This window comes from Salmo salar, chromosome ssa16, assembly GCF_905237065.1.
Source record: "Salmo salar chromosome ssa16, Ssal_v3.1, whole genome shotgun sequence".
Taxonomy (NCBI): domain Eukaryota; kingdom Metazoa; phylum Chordata; class Actinopteri; order Salmoniformes; family Salmonidae; genus Salmo; species Salmo salar.
In genome coordinates, this window is record NC_059457.1 from 75,536,886 (window position 1) to 75,556,885 (window position 20,000).

At 44.8% G+C, this 20,000-nt stretch overlaps 1 protein-coding gene across 2 annotated transcripts in view; it reads left to right on the forward strand.

The window, feature by feature from the left end:
• The first annotated feature begins 6,589 nt into the window (after positions 1–6,589).
• LOC106595378 (runt-related transcription factor 1) overlaps positions 6,590–20,000 on the forward strand; it is a 47,834-nt gene continuing 34,423 nt past the window's right edge. The window contains exons 1-2 of one of the 2 annotated variants that reach the window (XM_045697856.1): positions 6,590–6,880; positions 7,645–7,846. In XM_045697856.1, coding sequence (XP_045553812.1) covers positions 7,789–7,846 — 58 coding nt within the window. In that variant the 5' untranslated portion in view covers positions 6,590–6,880; positions 7,645–7,788. Of the gene's footprint in view, positions 7,123–7,644; positions 7,847–20,000 lie in introns of both variants that reach the window. The other variant, XM_045697855.1, reaches the window with a different exon arrangement.

Genomic DNA, 20,000 nt, shown 5'->3' on the forward strand with positions numbered 1-20,000 from the left:
AAAGATATGGAGGGAGAGAGAGAGAGGGGGGATAGAGAGGGGAGAGATGGGAAGAGAGAGAGAGAGGGAGAGAGAGAGAGAGAGAGCGAGAGAGGGGGGAGAGATGGGGGGAGTGGGGGAGAGAGAGAGGGGGAGAGAGAGAGGGGAGAGAGAGAGGGGGGAGAGAGAGAGGGGAGAGAAAGAGGGGGGAGAGAGAGAGGGGAGAGAAAGAGGGGGGAGAGAGAGAGAAAGAAAGAACAAACAAACAGATTCTGCTGACAGTCATCATCTCATTAGCCTGCAAGACCCCACAGAGCTGAGCTTTCAGTGCGTGCTTGCGTGCGCGTTTACTTACAGTGTCAAGTATTCTTCAGAATCGGTCTGCACAACAATCCAGCCCATGACTATGAACAATAAAATGCATTATGGTCTAGCAATCCCCCAAGGGTCAATTTGGATGCCATTTTGTTCTTTAGATTTCACAATACAATACAATATGTATAAAAGGAATGCTAAAATGTAGCCTACAATGTGCTATCTGTGTCCTCTATAGCAATGGGAAAACAGTACAGTGGCAGTGAGACGTGACGCTGTGCTTTTCCTCACCTCTCCTTTGTCACCGTGGAGACAGGCAGGCAGGCTGAGCACAGTGTGAGCTCCTGAGCTCCCACAAGCCACGGCTATCTTAACCTCTGACCCCAGCCACTTACAGAGCATGTTCAGTGGTTTAGGACATTAGCAGGGATCACAGTTCAAACCCCCGGGAGTGGACGGCTCTGGGTGCTAGTTGCCCAGAGCTGTCCAAGGTCAGCTTGCCGTCCTGATCAAGGATCAGCTTGCCGTCCTAAAATGGGAACCGTAGCCATTATGAAGGAATGCAAAACTGACCCCACGTCAGCGTCTAGGGGAGGTCACCCTATTGGGAGTTGAGAGGGGGAACAAACCAGAGATCTGACAACATGTTAAATATCAGGGTCTCCCACATCGAGGATGGAATTGTATCTATCAATCAACACTTCTGTTTGGCTGGGTCACTAATGTCTTGTTAGCAAGCAAATACATAGACAATCCCTTAACACTGTAGGTAAAGCATGTGGGATTAATAATGCCACAAGAAATAGTTTGATGAATGACTCTCACTGCTTTAACTACTGATATGGGACCTTATGATGGGAAATAAATATTTGAGTTACAGTTTCAGTCCAGTTCCATTATGATGAAACACACGCAAATGCTGATGATGAAACATGAATTCTCAGTACACGTGTGTGTAATTAGTGGAGTTGTCACTAAGACGAATGTGTTTTCCTCTCCTCTGTCTGAGTGTATTAGTGTCAACTAGGGCCTCGTCCCAACACAGTCTGAATGCTTCCTTTCTCCTCTCATCAAGCCTCCAATGACTGACAGACACAGGCACATAGGGGGATGGACTTACTACATATGTTTGTAAGATGAGAGGGCCAGGTGTGGGTGACTCAGGGTGTGTGTGTGTGTGTGTGTGTGTGTGTGTGTGTGTGTGTGTGTGTGTGTGTGTGTGTGTGTGTGTGTGTGTGTGTGTGTGTGTGTGTGTGTGTGTGTGTGTGTGTGTGTGTGTGTGTGTGTGTTTCCAGTGTCTAGGAGGCGGTCTCTTACTGGAAGATTCTCCCTCCTGCCTGCTGAGTAATGAAAAGTCTGAGACTAAATGCTTCACATCACTCTGTGAGAGACACACACACACACACACACACACACACACACACACTGAGACAAAGCGCTTCACATCTCAATGCGAGCAACACACACACACACACTTTTAACCAGTCGCCCCCTCATCCTAACGTTAGCATAACCGTCGGGGAACAAAAGGCCTTCTCTGTGCTCCCTGAATGGCAGGCCTGTTAAACGATGCCTCATCCTCTGTCATGTGTTTGCCTGAGCGACAGGATGGCTAAACGATGGCTCATCCATGACTTCATCATGACAGGATGCTGAAATGGAAACCAGTACTGAACAGCTGTTGGTGTTTGTCTAGGAGTGTTTGTCAGAGAGAGAGAGAGAAGGGAGATCTTTAGAAGTGTTCAGTAGCGTTAGTTAATTGTTGTGGCCAAGGCTTACTGTATGAACTCCTGTATTGACTATATAATAATAATACAAATAATAATGATCATTTGGAGGGTGCTAATATTTGTCCTATTTCACACAAGTGTCTACAGCCTGGTCTCATAGACTATACGTAACATAGCAAATGTACATCCGGGACACTCAGTAGACAGTAGTATGATATGTTACGTTTGGTATGGTTATGTAAGACAGATGGCAAAAAGGAAAGTAGGGTGGTTGGTTGGGGTGGATGGGTCACCGTCTAACAGGAAAGTCTAGCAACCCAAAGGTTGTGAGTTTAAATCTCATCATGGACAACTTTAGCATATTAGCAACTTTTCAACTACTTATAAATGTTTAACTACTTTGCAACTACTTAGCATGTTATCTAACCCTTCACCTAACCCTAACCCTTTTAGCTAACCCTTCCCCTGACCCTAACCCTTTAACCTAACTCCTTAACTTAACCCAGGCAGCATCACATCCGGCCGTGATTGGTAGTCCCATAGGGCGGCACACAATTGGCCCAGCGTCGTCCGGGTTTGGCCGGGGTAGGCCGTCATTGTAAATAAGAATTTATTCTTAACTAACTTGCCTAGTTAAATAAAGGTTCGATTTAACTTTTTTTTTTAACCCTAACCCCTATCCCAACTCTCCCTGAGACAGCCTTGGGGTCGTGACCAGGGTCAGCCAAAATCATTGTGTGTTTCCAGAATACAGGGCTCTAGAGATCAAAGCATTTCTGAATTCTTTGTTAAAGACACAAAAGAGGTTGCTCTCTTTCTCTCTCTCTCTCTCTCTCTCTCTTGTTCCCTCTCTCTCTCTCTCTTTTCTCTCTTACCTGTGAGTATATGACACCAACTGTTTGAGCCCATGCCAAGCTGGTGACAGTTAAGTGTGTGTTGGTGGTTAAGATTACACACACACACACACACACACACACACACACACACACACACACACACACACACACACACACACACACTGAGCCGCCAGTGTGTCACGCAGACTGCCAGTAAGTGATCTGACCCCTTGTCCTGTTACAGAAAGGGTTATTTAACACTCATTAACACGCACACACACTCATGCACACACACTCATGCACACACACACACACACACACACACACACACACACACACACACACACACACACACACACACACACACACACACACACTGCCCAATCCCTACACACACAAACACGCACGCACACACACACACACACACACACACACACACACACACACACACACACACCACACACACACACACACCACCCCCGCTGAATGTCTGGGATTGTTTACAAGCCTGCTGGTTAAGTTGTTCCTTAGTAAGACTCTCTGCCAAAACTCAGTGAGGCCTTTTCCCAGTATTTTCTGCCTGCCTATTTCTTATGAAAACTATATTCCTTATATTATGATCTCTGTTCTACCATTCTAATGATGGTGTTATGTAGGCCTTCTAACAGAAGGGTCAAGTAAAGTGTGATTGAGTTCTCATCACTGTGGCATGTACAGACAACCATAGTATAAATGTCCACTCCCTCTCACCCTCTCCCTCACTCCCTCTCACCCTCTCCCTCACTCCCTCTCACCCTCTCCCTGACCTTATGGAAGAATCCCATCCATATTCTCCCAGATCTTCACTCTCCATCAGGTCAGCCATCCACAAGCCCTGATATTCCCAGACATCTCTGGATCCCACCACTCCTATTGACCTGTGACCCCAGAATAATTCATAACAGATAAATGTTTTATTGTTGTGTACATTAATAATTTTTTAAATGTTCATGAACAGAAGAGAGAGAAGGAGAGAGAGAGGTTGGAGTGGAGTATAGGGGGAGAGAGATACAGACAACGAGAGAGAGACGGGGGGGCACCTGCTGGGATTCCAGTGTGAGTGGGAGGGTGAGTCAGAAACCAGTCCCTCTCAGACAGACAGGACAGCACACTTTGAGAATTCCCCTCCTCTCTCTTTTTCTCTCTTTTTCCCTCTCTCTGACCTTGTCCTTATCCTCCTGTCCTATAGCTCCTCTGTCTCCTTCTCCTCCCTTCCTCTTTTTTTTCTATCCTCCTCTTTCCTCCCTCTCTCTGTTCTGTGGGAGAAAGGTAGGGAGGTCCTGCAGCAGACCTAACCCAGCTGGGAGGGGCCGGGCCTGGGAGTCACGCTCAGGAAAGTCCCCTGCTTTCCCACCTCCATGAGCTCAACAGGCTGGGCCTCTTTACTATGGTATACCTGCTGAGCTGAGAGATTTACTCTCAGGATGATATATGTATAGCTTCATTTTACTACTGCACAATGTAGCTGCTATAGACACACAATCTCTGCTGTTTTAATGGGTCCCATATTTATATAGGTATGCAGTGGTCCCACAGTATTGTATATCCTACTATCTTATATCCTACTTTTAAAGCATCTCCTCCACACTTTTGTCCCAGGCCCAGGGGGTGGAAGCTGTGTCGTGGGAGCGCCATGGGCGGTTGTGCCTGTATGGAGAGGTCTCACTGACAGCTGTGTCTATCAGAAACATCCGCCTCTTCTCCAAATCTCTCTCTCTCCGTCTGATTTATTCTCCTTCTGCCTTATTCTTTCTCTTTATAGTCACTACATCTCTTCCACGTATCTCCGTCTCTCATCCCCCTCTCTGGCTGACATAAGACCCCACCCCGTCTGACCCCTGACCCGTGACCCAGTCTGACCTCCAGATGACCCAGGAAGCTGCAGCTGGAGGTTGTGTTGTGTCTGTAGGGGGTCAAAGGTCATGCTAGTCCTGCTGTGTTCCCTCAGCGCGTCTCAGAGTCTTCCGTTTGGGCTCGGACTACATTGAGACGAAGACAGATCGGATTCTTCAGGAAGTATACTGTATCTGTGCATGTGTGTATATTAAGCTTAAGGCAGAGAGGGTGGGGACGCAGCTGTCTCGGCCAACTGATGACATCCACACCCGGTCACCCTTCCCTCCCTCTCACCCCTGAAGCCCAGATGGCTGAATGGCTGTGAGGGGCGTGTCTAAGGTGAGATTGGAGGCATGGTGGTACAGGTGTGGGGGGTGGGGGTGATTTGGTCCCGCCCCCTAAACAATGCAATTTCAGCCTTCATTAGAGCAGGTGTACACTGACCTGGACACGCTCACACACTCACATCCCAGCCCTACAATTAACCCCAACACACACACACTCACATCCCAGCCCTACAATTAACCATAACACACACACACACTCACATCCCAGCCCTACTATTAACCCCAACACACACACACTCACATCCCAGCCCTACAATTAACCCAAACACACACACACTCACATCCCAGCCCTACAATTAACCCCAACACACACACACACTCACATCCCAGCCCTACTATTAAAATCAACAGACAAACACATATACACACGTGTTCAGATAAATCCAACTAGCTCTCACAGTCTCACGTCAGAATTAGACATTCAACCATGTTTCGCAAACTTCAAAGTTGTTGCAAACGTCAAATTTCGAAGTGTTTAAGGTTAAGCTTAGGCACTAACTCCTAATGGTTAAGGTAAGGGTTAAGGTTTGGCATAGGCTTAAAACAAAAATATCAAAAACAATTCAAACTTGCAACCTTTGGAATCAGAGGCAGATGCTTACATCCCCGTCCACAATACCCTAGCAAAACTGAAACCTACTTGAAGGTAACAGCCAGCACTCACTGTTGCCCCTACTGGCCGGTTTCCACATCATCTCCTGACGTCCTCAGATATGGATGGACGTTGAATACTGACTTTTATCACGGGTGACCTGGCTGGATAAATCACCCTCATCAGAACAAGGTCGAGGCTTGACGAAACTGTGGCCATAGAAGTCGATAGAACTTTTCTAGTTTAGTGGTAGGTAGTTAGTTAACCCGCAGAGCAGTTTTACGTTATCTTTACATGACTGAATGGGGGCTTACAGGAGTGAAGTATGAAACTGTCAGAAAGCACATCATTAGGTGACAGTTGAATACTCTTCACATCCAGGAAACAGTGTTACCATCGTTTGTGGCCACATCCTCCCTCTCTTTCTCTCTGTCTTCCCCCTCCTTTACTTTCACTCTCACACTCTCTACTTCCCTGCTATCTAGCTCTTTCACTTGCTCCCTCTCCTTTTCCCCTCTCTCTCTCTCCCTCTCTTTTGCTCTCCCGCTCTTTCTCTATTATCCTGTCACAACATGAGGAAATGGGACTGTGATATGAAAAGATGGCATGTAAATTGTGCGAGGCTTCAGGTGCCCAAACCGTCACACAAACAAACACACACACACACAGGGGTAATTGTGTGTCCTCCTGGAGAGAGATTTGCATGGGTAGGCTTTGTGTGGGCGACTCACCTTTCTCTCTTTCTAAATACACACATGCTCACCCTTTCTCTCTCTCTCTCTCTCTCTCTCTTTTGCAAAAACCACAGACAAACACAGGCACATACGCTCTCTCTCTCCCTCTCTCTCTTTAACCTCTCTCGCTCTCTCCCACTCTCTCCCTCTGTCTCTCTCTAAACTGTATCCACAGTCACTTCCCCAGTGCTAACAGTTGGTCAGGCAGAGGGCAGGTGAGGTGGCTGAGTAAAGCCACAATACCAGATTAAACCAAAACAAAACAACGCCACAAAAAGAGAGTCGCTCACTCTGAGGATCACGTGACCGTCCTCGCCCAATGGGCTTGAGCCCTGGCTCTTTTTTCCTCGAGGGGAACAGTTGAAGCCGCCGCTGGGGTTTGGAGAGACCGACCGTGGTCCAACCACTCGACCACAAACCAGAGCTGTGACCAGACAGGAGGCGGCTACAATCCAATCACCGCCGGAGAGAGGTGAGAGGAGGGAGAGAGAAGGAGCTAGAAACACGTAAAGAAAGACAGTGAAAGAGAGAGAAGAGTAAGGAGGATAAGTGAGAACGAGAAAGAGAGGAGGGAGAGTAAGGAGTGTGTGAGAGAGAGAGATTGGCTAGGTTGGATTACAGCGTGTGACTCAGCCAGAGGTTAGTGATCCTCTGAAACCACAGGGAGGGACTACCTCACCACCTCTCATCCCAGGATCAGGCCACTTCTGGAGGGTAAGAGCCCTTAAACCACAGCCTCCTCCACCCAGCGGACACCAGCCCTGGTCCAAGAGAACTACAGAGTGTATGTAATGCTTCTGGTCCAGTTCAGCACTAACACATCTGATTCAGCTGATCAACTAATCATCAAGACCTTGGATGATTGAATCAGCTGTGTTATTGTTGGGCTGGAACAAATGTAGCTCTCTCTCAAGGAGTTGGTGCACACCACCACCATAGCCCCTCAGGGATCCAGGGATTTGGGGTCCCTGAGCTCTGTTCTTTACCCAGGGAGAGAGCATCTTCCCTGCATCGCCAACCTGGGGTGACCTGGGGGTCAGGAATGGGGAGAGATTTGTGTTTTTGAGTTTGTTGTGCATTCATAAAGCAGTTTTCATCTCTACATAACAGTTACACAGTTCCATCAAGATGTGGTCGGTAGTGTTGGGATGTTGTCTGTATTGATGTTGATCTGTGGGTGGGAGAACTTTAACTGATTCTCTCTGACCCTGTGGCCTGTGTGTGTTTGCATGTCAGGAATCAGTTTTGAAATCCCCCCCCCATCCAAATAAAGAAGAGGAAGGAGGAACGGATCAGAACATCAGAGCACTGGACATAGCAGAGAACCGTGTGTTCCAGAAGTGCGGTAGCGTTGCTAGGACTTTTACCGGGAGCGTTGCCATGGCATCAAACAGCATCTTTGAATCCATGTCATCCTACCAGCCATGCTTCATCAGGGGTGAGTGCAGACGTACAGTAGATGTGTGTATGGGTATTGTAGTTCTGGTTGCTATTTTTGTATTATTTTTTTTACCCCTTTTTTCTCCCCAATTTTCATGGTATCCAATTGGTAGTTACAGTCTTGTCTCATCGCTGCAACTCCCGTACAAACTCGGGAGAGGCGAAGGTCGAGAGCCATGCGTCCTCTGAAACACAACCCAACCTAGCCGCACTACTTCTTGACACATTTCACATCCAACCCGGAAGCCAGCCGCACCAATGTGTTGGAGGAAACACCGTACACTTGGCGACCTGGTCAGCATGCACTGCGCCCGGCCCGCCACAGGAGTCGCTAGTGCGCGATGAGACAAGGATATCCCTGCCGGCCAAACCCTCCCTACTGGTTACTATTTTACTGTAGTTTTTACATCTTGTGGCTGGATCTGTACTGTGAAATATATTCGAGATGTGGGGTTTGTGGTGTCGACTGTGTGTTCGGGGGCTTTGTAATTGTTTTAAGTCAAACAATATTGAGAAGTGAGGAGAAGAGAGAGGAGGGGAAGAGAGAGGGAGGAGAGAGGAGGGAGGAGAGAGGGAGAGGGAGGAGAGAGGAGGGAGGAGAGAAGATGCATTCCTGCCTGCTGTGTAAGTCAACACTCACCATCTCCAGACACTGCAGCTGTCCCACGTAGTTAGTGTGTGTGTGTGTGTGTGTGTGTGTGTGTGTGTGTGTGTGTGTGTGTGCGTGCGCGTGCGTGCGTGCGTGTGTGTGTGTGTGCGTGCGTGTGTGAGTGCGCATGTTCATCTTTTTGGATCATCAGTGGGTAAAAACTGATTTTAGAAACTTGCAGATGTGACTTTCTTTTTTCCGTCATCCTCGTTCCTGTTTGGAGCTCACCTCACCTCGGCTCACTTCTGTTTTCTCCTCAGAGCAGTTAGTGAACGAGAGCATATGTCATGTATATACCTCCTCTACGGAAAGTAGAGACAGTGGGTGACAAAGAACCAGGTGTGAGAAAAGGAGTTGACAAGCTCTTGCCTTATGGCCCAAAATAATATCTCTGTTAGCTGAGGAAAAGTTAGCTCTGACATCAACATGTCAGTCAGGTAACTGAGTGAGCAGGCACTTTGTTGGAGTCTATTTCTGAGAAAAAGCTCGAGATGGGATCCTGAGTTTCCTGCCGCATTTTGTGTGTGTGTGTGTGTGCGTGTGTGTGTGTGTGTGTGTGTGCTGAGCTTCTCTCTGTAGAAGTTGTCAGTTAGCACAGGAAGTGTATCTGCAGGACCCGATGCAGGTTCACATACAGGAACATGCATAAGTGTGTGTGATAACTTTCTCAGACAGAGATGTGAAAAGACAATGAAAAATCCAGTGGGGTGTTTTTACTTGTGTGTGTCTTTCTCTGTCTTTCTGTGTGTGTGTGTGTGTGTGTGTGTGTGTGTCTTTCTCTGTCTTTCTGTGTGTGTGTGTGTGTGTGTGTGTGTGTGTGTGTGTGTGTGTGTGTGTGTGTGTGTGTGTGTGTGTGTGTGTGTGTGTGTGTGTGTGTGTGTGTGTGTGTGTGTGTGTGTGTGTGTGTGTGTGTGTGTGTGTGTGTAATCACTGCGTGGTCAGTTAATCTTCAGTTAGGATCTAATCTCTCTCTTGTCTCAGTCTCACACCACCAAGGTTTTGTCCTGAAAGATAAAACGTGTTCTATGGAGACGGACAGATAAACTTCACAACTTTCTGTTCCTACTCCGTTCCCTACTCACACAAACACCAAAACCTCGTACTCGATGTTCTTAACCTCGCTTCTCATTTCAGCCTGACCTTTGACCTTCATCTCTCTCTCTCTCCTCTTCTCCTCTCCATCCATTCCGTCTCTCCATCCTCCCTCCTTTCCCACTTGTTCATGCACCATATTTCTCTATGTGGTCTGCATCAAACTTGTAGTTCTGAAGGTTGTTTTGCTGCTTTTCTGTCACCCAACGAGGGGCGATTTACGCCTCGCAACCCCTTGACCTTGGCTTCTCTCTGGGTCTCTCGGCCCGCGACCTGCCTGCCAGGCCCTGATACACACACACACACACACACTCACTCATACTCTCTCACACACCTCAGTGAGGGGTCTGTACAGGCCTGATTGTGGTTATCAGGGGCCTCCAGGACCAGCAGGAGGAAACAGAGCGATTGGAGAGCTGGGGCCTGCTACATACTGATTCACGCATACAGGGGATGCTCCCTCACACATGCACACACACAAGCGCACACGCACACAGTGCAGCACAGTACATTTCATGCTCTGTCTCAAGAGCATAGTGACACACCCAAGAATACATACACACACATACATCTCTCTGTTATGGCAGGTGTGTGTATGGGGGCACATGGAGAGAGGGGTGACAGAGAGGATATGGGTGATGGAGAGAGGCAGGCCAGATATGCTGGGTTTTAAGAGAGATGTGTTTGAGGGGGAGGCGAGGGATGTAGTGGGGTGGATGGGATTGAACTTTGTCCCTTGAAATGGGCAAACAGAGCCCCCTTCCTTCTCGTGCTTATTTACTCATTATGTGTTTTAGCATGCGTGTGTGAAACTGTTTGTGTGAGGCCATGTAATTTGCATGTCTGTGTTTGTGTGTCTCTATTGAGTGTCCTGTCCCTGTGGCCCCCACTGGGTCTCTGTGTTTCTAATAGAGTACCTCTACATAACTGGTCCCTGTACAGCCCTGCTGGGTTACCAGTTCACCAGGCCTAGAGACCCAGCCATGGCTCTATGTGTTGGACCAGACCGACCGAGGCAGAGGCCTCTGTTTTTACATGAGAACAATCTGCCTGTGAAGTCATGGAAATGGAACCAAATACCCACGAATTAGGAATTGCTACAGTTGTATTGATTCCGATAGATATGCAAACAGCTGCAGTAAAGGTATTGATAGAACGGTTCTCCACAGAGTCCGCCTGAGTCCTACAGTATCTATGGTCTTGGGACTGCGGCTGGAGGCAGGGTTATTGAGCAGCTCTGGACAAACAGACAGACAGAGAGACAGACCGTCCACTATCGAGCGTCAGTGTCCAGGCCAAGGTATTGACCGCTGCCTCTCTCGCTGGACAAGGGTACATTAAGACACCGGAGCAGAGATGAACGTGGTGCTCTTACCTCTGCTGTGCTGTCCGATGGAAGAGACTTAGGCACCTGGTCAGATTGGCCTGTGTGTGTGTGTGTGTGTGTGTGTGTGTGTGTGTGTGTGTGTGTGCGTGCGTGCGTACAGAGATGAACGTGGAGCCATTACGAGTAGACGCTATTCGATAGACACTGTCCTGTAGTAGACAGAAGAAAGGAAGAAATAGAGGGATTGAGTCCAGTGGTGGAAAAAGTACTCAATTTTCATACTTGAGTAAAAGTAAAGATATCTTAATAGAAAATGACTCAAGTAAAAGTGAGTCGCCCAGTAAAATTCTCCTTGAGTAAAAGTCTGAAAGAATTTGGTTTAAAATATACTTAAGTATCAAAAGTAAATAGAATTGCTAAAATGTACTTAAGTATCAAAAGTAAAAGTAAAACCATGTCAAATTCCTTATATTAAGCAAACAAGACGGCACAATTGTATATTTTTATTTTTATTGATAGATAGCCAGGGGCACACTTCAACACTCAGACATCATTTACAAACAAAGTATTTGTGTTAGTGAGCCGCCAGATCAGAGGCAGTAGAGATGACCAGGGATGTTCTCTTGATAAGTGTGTGAATTGGACAATTTTCCTGTCAAAATGTAACAAGTACTTTTGGGTGTCAGGGAAAATGTATGGAGTAAAAAGTACATTATTTTCTTTAGGAATGTAGTGAAGGAAAAGTAAAAATAAATAGTAAATTACAGATACCCCCAAAAACTACTTAAGTAGTACTTTAAAGTACATGAAACAGAAGGTGTGAGTCTATATGAAACAAAGGGATGGAGTCTATATAAAACAGAGGGTTTGAGTCTATATGAAACAGAGGGATTGAGTCTATATAAAACAGAGGGATTGAGTCTATATGAAACAGAGGGATTGAGTCTATATAAAACAGAGGGATTGAGTCTATATAAAACAGAGGGGTTCAGTCTATATGAAACAGAGGGATTGAGTCTATATAAAACAGAGGGATTGAGTCTATATGAAACAGAGGGATTGAGTCTATGTGAAACAGAGGGATTGAGTCTATGTGAAACAGAGGGATTGAATCTATATAAAACAGAGGGATTGAGTCTATATGAAACAGAGGGATTGAGTCTATGTGAAACAGAGGGATTGAGTCTATATGAAACAGAGGGATTGAGTCTATGTGAAACAGAGGGATTGAGTCTATGTGAAACAGAGGGATTGAGTCTATGTGAAACAGAGGGATTGAGTCTATGTGAAACAGAGGGATTGAGTCTATGTGAAACAGAGGGATTGAGTCTATGTGAAACAGAGGGATTGAGTCTATATAAAACAGAGGGATTGAGTCTATATGAAACAGAGGGATTGAGTCTATGTGAAACAGAGGGATTGAGTCTATATAAAACAGAGGGATTGAGTCTATGTGAAACAGAGGGATTGAGTCTATATGAAACAGAGGGATTGAGTCTATATGAAACAGAGGGATTGAGTCTATATAAAACAGAGGGATTGAGTCTATGTGAAGCAGAGGGGTTCAGTCTATATAAAACAGAGGGATTGAGTCTATGTGAAACAGAGAGATTGAGTCTATATAAAACAGAGGGATTGAGTCTATGTGAAGCAGAGGGGTTCAGTCGATATAAAACAGAGGGGTTGAGTCTATGTGAAGCAGAGGGGTTCAGTCTATATAAAACAGAGGGGTTCAGTCTATATAAAACAGAGGGGTTGAGTCTATATAAAACAGAGGGGTTCAGTCTATATAAAACAGAGGGATTGAGTCTATATAAAACAGAGGGATTGAGTCTATATAAAACAGAGGGGTTGAGTCTATATAAAACAGAGGGGTTCAGTCTATATAAAACAGAGGGGTTGAGTCTATATAAAACAGAGGGATTGAGTCTATGTGAAACAGAGGGATTGAGTCTATGTGAAACAGAGGGATTGAGTCTATATAAAACAGAGGGATTGAGTCTATATAAAACAGAGGGATTGAGTCTATGTGAAACAGAGGGATTGAGTCTATGTGAAACAGAAGATTTGAGTCTATGTGAAACAGAAGATTTGAGTCTATATAAAACAGAGGGATTGAGTCTATGTGAAGCAGAGGGGTTCAGTCTATATAAAACAGAGGGATTGAGTCTATGTGAAGCAGAGGGGTTCAGTCTATATAAAACAGAGGGATTGAGTCTATGTGAAGCAGAGGGGTTCAGTCTATATAAAACAGAGGGGTTGAGTATTGGAAGCAGAGGGGTTCAGTCTATATAAAACAGAGGGGTTCAGTCTATATAAAACAGAGGGATTGAGTCTATATAAAACAGAGGGGTTGAGTCTATATAAAACAGAGGGATTGAGTCTATATAAAACAGAGGGATTGAGTCTATATAAAACAGAGGGATTGAGTCTATGTGAAACAGAGGGATTGAGTCTATATAAAACAAAGGGATTGAGTCTATATGAAACAGAGGGATTGAGTCTATGTGAAACAGAGGGATTGAGTCTATGTGAAACAGAAGATTTGAGTCTATGTGAAACAGAAGATTTGAGTCTATATAAAACAGAGGGATTGAGTCTATGTGAAGCAGAGGGGTTCAGTCTATATAAAACAGAGGGATTGACTCTATATAAAACAGAGGGATTGAGTCTATGTGAAGCAGAGGGGTTCAGTCTATATAAAACAGAGGGATTGAGTCTATGTGAAGCAGAGGGGTTCAGTCTATATAAAACAGAGGGGTTGAGTATTGGAAGCAGAGGGGTTCAGTCTATATAAAACAGAGGGGTTCAGTCTATATAAAACAGAGGGATTGAGTCTATATAAAACAGAGGGGTTGAGTCTATATAAAACAGAGGGATTGAGTCTATATAAAACAGAGGGATTGAGTCTATATAAAACAGAGGGATTGAGTCTATGTGAAACAGAGGGATTGAGTCTATATAAAACAAAGGGATTGAGTCTATATGAAACAGAGGGGTTCAGTCTATATAAAACAGAGGGGTTCAGTCTATATAAAACAGAGGGGTTGAGTCTATATAAAACAGAGGGGTTCAGTCTATATAAAACAGAGGGGTTGAGTCTATGTGAAGCAGAGGGGTTCAGTCTATATAAAACAGAGGGTTTCAGTCTATATAAAACAGAGGGATTGAGTCTATATAAAACAGAGGGATTGAGTCTATGTGAAACAGAGGGATTGAGTCTATGTGAAACAGAAGATTTGAGTCTATGTGAAACAGAAGATTTGAGTCTATATAAAACAGAGGGATTGAGTCTATGTGAAGCAGAGGGGTTCAGTCTATATAAAACAGAGGGATTGACTCTATATAAAACAGAGGGATTGAGTCTATGTGAAGCAGAGGGGTTCAGTCTATATAAAACAGAGGGATTGAGTCTATGTGAAGCAGAGGGGTTCAGTCTATATAAAACAGAGGGGTTGAGTATTGGAAGCAGAGGGGTTCAGTCTATATAAAACAGAGGGATTCAGTCTATATAAAACAGAGGGATTGAGTCTATATAAAACAGAGGGGTTGAGTCTATATAAAACAGAGGGATTGAGTCTATATAAAACAGAGGGATTGAGTCTATATAAAACAGAGGGATTGAGTCTATGTGAAACAGAGGGATTGAGTCTATATAAAACAAAGGGATTGAGTCTATATGAAACAGAGGGATTGAGTCTATGTGAAACAGAGGGATTGAGTCTATGTGAAACAGAAGATTTGAGTCTATGTGAAACAGAAGATTTGAGTCTATATAAAACAGAGGGATTGAGTCTATGTGAAGCAGAGGGGTTCAGTCTATATAAAACAGAGGGATTGACTCTATATAAAACAGAGGGATTGAGTCTATGTGAAGCAGAGGGGTTCAGTCTATATAAAACAGAGGGATTGAGTCTATGTGAAGCAGAGGGGTTCAGTCTATATAAAACAGAGGGGTTGAGTATTGGAAGCAGAGGGGTTCAGTCTATATAAAACAGAGGGGTTCAGTCTATATAAAACAGAGGGATTGAGTCTATATAAAACAGAGGGGTTGAGTCTATATAAAACAGAGGGATTGAGTCTATATAAAACAGAGGGATTGAGTCTATATAAAACAAAGGGATTGAGTCTATATGTGAAACAGAGGGATTGAGTCTATATAAAACAAAGGGATTGAGTCTATATGAAACAGAGGGGTTCAGTCTATATAAAACAGAGGGGTTCAGTCTATATAAAACAGAGGGGTTGAGTCTATATAAAACAGAGGGGTTCAGTCTATATAAAACAGAGGGGTTGAGTCTATGTGAAGCAGAGGGGTTCAGTCTATATAAAACAGAGGGTTTCAGTCTATATAAAACAGAGGGGTTGAGTCTATATAAAACAGAGGGGTTCAGTCTATATAAAACAGAGGGGTTCAGTCTATATAAAACAGAGGGGTTGAGTCTATATAAAACAGAGGGGTTCAGTCTATATAAAACAGAGGGATTGAGTCTATATAAAACAGAGGGATTGAGTCTATATAAAACAGAGGGGTTGAGTCTATATAAAACAGAGGGGTTCAGTCTATATAAAACAGAGGGGTTGAGTCTATATAAAACAGAGGGATTGAGTCTATGTGAAACAGAGGGATTGAGTCTATGTGAAACAGAGGGATTGAGTCTATATAAAACAGAGGGATTGAGTCTATATAAAACAGAGGGATTGAGTCTATGTGAAACAGAGGGATTGAGTCTATGTGAAACAGAAGATTTGAGTCTATGTGAAACAGAAGATTTGAGTCTATATAAAACAGAGGGATTGAGTCTATGTGAAGCAGAGGGATTGAGTCTATATAAAACAGAGGGATTGAGTCTATGTGAAGCAGAGGGGTTCAGTCTATATAAAACAGAGGGATTGACTCTATATAAAACAGAGGGATTGAGTCTATGTGAAGCAGAGGGGTTCAGTCTATATAAAACAGAGGGGTTGAGTATTGGAAGCAGAGGGGTTCAGTCTATATAAAACAGAGGGGTTCAGTCTATATAAAACAGAGGGATTGAGTCTATATAAAACAGAGGGGTTGAGTCTATATAAAACAGAGGGGTTCAGTCTATATAAAACAGAGGGGTTGAGTCTATATAAAACAGAGGGGTTCAGTCTATATAAAACAGAGGGGTTGAGTCTATATAAAACAGAGGGATTGAGTCTATATAAAACAGAGGGATTGAGTCTATATGAAACAGAGGGATTGAGTCTATATAAAACAGAGGGATTGAGTCTATGTGAAACAGAGGGATTGAGTCTATATAAAACAAAGGGATTGAGTCTATATGAAACAGAGGGGTTCAGTCTATATAAAACAGAGGGGTTCAGTCTATATAAAACAGAGGGGTTGAGTCTATATAAAACAGAGGGGTTCAGTCTATATAAAACAGAGGAATTGAGTCTATATAAAACAGAGGGGTTCAGTCTATATAAAACAAGTATGAGTATGTATAAAACAGAGGAATTGAGTCTATATAAAACAGAGGGGTTCAGTCTATATAAAACAGGTATGAGTATGTATAAAACAGAGGAATTGAGTCTATATAAAACAGAGGGGTTCAGTCTATATAAAACAGGTATGAGTATGTATAAAACAGAGGAATTGAGTCTATATAAAACAGAGGGGTTCAGTCTATATAAAACAGGTATGAGTATGTATAAAACAGAGGAATTGAGTCTATATGAAACAGAGCACTTAATACGAATGCCTTTGTCATAGAAAGCCAAGCGAAGGCGACAGTGGCAAGGATAAACTCTCTCTGCAGTTATTGCTGTTGAAAATAGTTCACTGTGAAATATTTGGATGGGAGGTTGGTGCAAGTGTGTGTGTGTGGAAGGGGGGGTTGTTCTGTAAGATTGTGAAACCACAGAGTGTGTTTGGTGGGGCTGATAAGTAGAGATGCAGTCAGACTTTACCCTCCTCCTCTCTCCCCCTCCTCCTCTCCCTCCTCCTCTCTATCTCCCTCCTCCTCTCCCTCCTCTTCTCTCTTCCTGTTGCCAGACATTCTGGTGTGAGGGGTGAAAAATAACGGTATCCGTCAGTCTGTCTGTACACTCACATTAACTCTCTCTGTTTCTCTCTCTCTCTCTCTCTCACACACACACACACACACACACACACACACACACACACACACACACACACACACACACACACACACACACACACACACACACACTAAGGGCTTTATTCAGTGCGTATCACAGAAGTTCAGCGTTACAGCGTGATAGAAATGTAAAGGAAACGATCCGGCGTTAGCAGCGACAGCATTCATGGTAAACGCTGCATATCGTAAATTCCCTTCTCATTTCTATTGGGCAGTCTGTAAGGCTTCAGCGATCCAGATTGAATAGAACCCTAACACTCTGTGGTGCTGTGGTAGTAAAGCTGTGGGTAATAGAGTCCTAACACTCTGTGGTGCTGTGGTAGTAAAGCTGTGGGTAATAGAGCCCTAACACTCTGTGGTGCTGTGGTAGTAAAGCTGTGGGTAATAGAGTCCTAACACTCTGTGGTGCTGTGGTATTAAAGCTGTGGCTAATAGAGCCCTAACACTCTGTGGTGCTGTGGTAGTAAAGCTGTGGGTAATAGAGCCCTAACACTCTGTGGTGCTGTGGTAGTAAAGCTGTGGGTAATAGAGTCCTAACACTCTGTGGTGCTGTGGTAGTAAAGCTGTGGGTAATAGAGCCCTAACACTCTGTGGTGCTGTGGTAGTAAAGCTGTGGGTAATAGAGTCCTAACACTCTGTGGTGCTGTGGTAGTAAAGCTGTGGGTAATAGAGCCCTAACACTCTGTGGTGCTGTGGTAGTAAAGCTGTGGGTAATAGAGTCCTAACACTCTGTGGTGCTGTGGTATTAAAGCTGTGGCTAATAGAGCCCTAACACTCTGTGGTGCTGTGGTAGTAAAGCTGTGGGTAATAGAGCCCTAACACTCTGTGGTGCTGTGGTAGTAAAGCTGTGGGTAATAGAGTCCTAACACTCTGTGGTGCTGTGGTAGTAAAGCTGTGGGTAATAGAGCCCTAACACTCTGTGGTGCTGTGGTAGTAAAGCTGTGGGTAATAGAGTCCTAACACTCTGTGGTGCTGTGGTAGTAAAGCTGTGGCTAATAGAGCCCTAACACTCTGTGGTGCTGTGGTATTAAAGCTGTGGCTAATAGAGCCCTAACACTCTGTGGTGCTGTGGTAGTAATGCTGTGGGTAATAGAGCCCTAACACTCTGTGGTGCTGTGGTAGTAAAGCTGTGGGTAATAGAGTCCTAACACTCTGTGGTGCTGTGGTAGTAAAGCTGTGGGTAATAGAGCCCTAACACTCTGTGGTGCTGTGGTAGTAAAGCTGTGGGTAATAGAGTCCTAACACTCTGTGGTGCTGTGGTAGTAAAGCTGTGGCTAATAGAGCCCTAACACTCTGTGGTGCTGTGGTAGTAAAGCTGTGGGTAATAGAGCCCTAATACTCCATGGTGCTGTGGTAGTAAAGCTGTGGGTAATAGAGTCCTAACACTCTGTGGTGCTGTGGTAGTAAAGCTGTGGGTAATATAGTCCTAACACTCTGTGGTGCTGTGGTAGTAAAGCTGTGGGTAATAGAGCCCTAACACTCTGTGGTGCTGTGGTAGTAAAGCTGTGGGTAATAGAGCCCTAACACTCTGTGGTGCTGTGGTAGTAAAGCTGTGGGTAATAGAGTCCTAACACTCTGTGGTGCTGTGGTAGTAAAGCTGTGGGTAATAGAGTCCTAACACTCTGTGGTGCTGTGGTAGTAAAGCTGTGGGTAATAGAGTCCTAACACTCTGTGGTGCTGTGGTAGTAAAGCTGTGGGTAATAGAGTCCTAACTCTCTGTGGTGCTGTGGTAGTAAAGCTGTGGGTAAAGCAGTTCTGTGTGTATCAGCAGTAGTAGGCAGACTGTGGTAACATAGAGAGGTGACTGTGGCTAACCAGAATGGCTAACCCATATGCAAAACAGATGGCTCACTCTGTCTATCTTTCTATTCTCTCTCACACACTAACGTTGTACACACACACACACACACACACACACACACACACACACACACAACAGAGCACTTTCACAGAGCTGTTTCCTGAGATGTCCTTTGATTGACAGGCCTTGGGGATACTTTCATCTAAGGCAACAGTTACATTATTGTGTGTGTGTGTATTACGTCCTTGTCTCCTAACGGCTCCTTACACACACAGCTGCTCTGCTTCCTTCCCCTTCACTCTCCTCTATCTGTTCACCATTACAGCAAGGACAGCAACACTATTCAATACAGGCACTAGGGCACTCACAGAGAGGGTCGCCCAACAGACGGTCATCACTTTGTGTTTGTGTGAGGAAGATGATGTACAGCACAGTGAGTCATTGTAACCCATAGTAAGGCATTATGAGAACACACAAAACACTGCTTTACATGGGAAACATTTTCATAACTGCTAATTAAGAGATCTGGCCTCTCCCTCTTGCTTGCTCTCTCTATCTATCTCAACATGTGTCTCACTCTCTCCGTCTCTCTCTGTCTCTCTCGCTGTCTCTCTCTGTCCCTCTCTATCTCTGTCTATCTCAATATGTGTCTCACTCTCTCCGTCTCTCTCTGTCTCTCTCGCTGTCTCTCTCTGTCTATCTCAATATGTCTCACTCTTTCTGTCTCTCTCTGTCTCTCTCTATCTATCTCAATATGTGTCTCACTCTTTCTGTCTGTCTCTCTCTGTATCTCTCACTGTCTCTCTCCGTCTCTCTCTATCTCTCTCACTGTCTCTCTCCGTCTCTCTCTATCTATCTCAACATGTGTCTCACTCTTTCTGTCTGTCTCTATCTCTCTCTCTCCTGTCCCTGGAAATCTGTTTGTCAGACAAATGACTCAGATGTAGATAAGTTCAAAGTCACGTACACACACACATTCTCTCCCACATGCATACTGTGCATCTGTGCTTCATCCTCGTCTGGATCATTGTTCATTGAGGACTAGTAACTCTGTGATAGGCCCAACAGCAAGACTCAGCAAGGCTCGGTGGGCTAACACGCTCATGTATCTAGCAGATGACCCAAGCTTCTATACCCGGCCAGTCACATGTC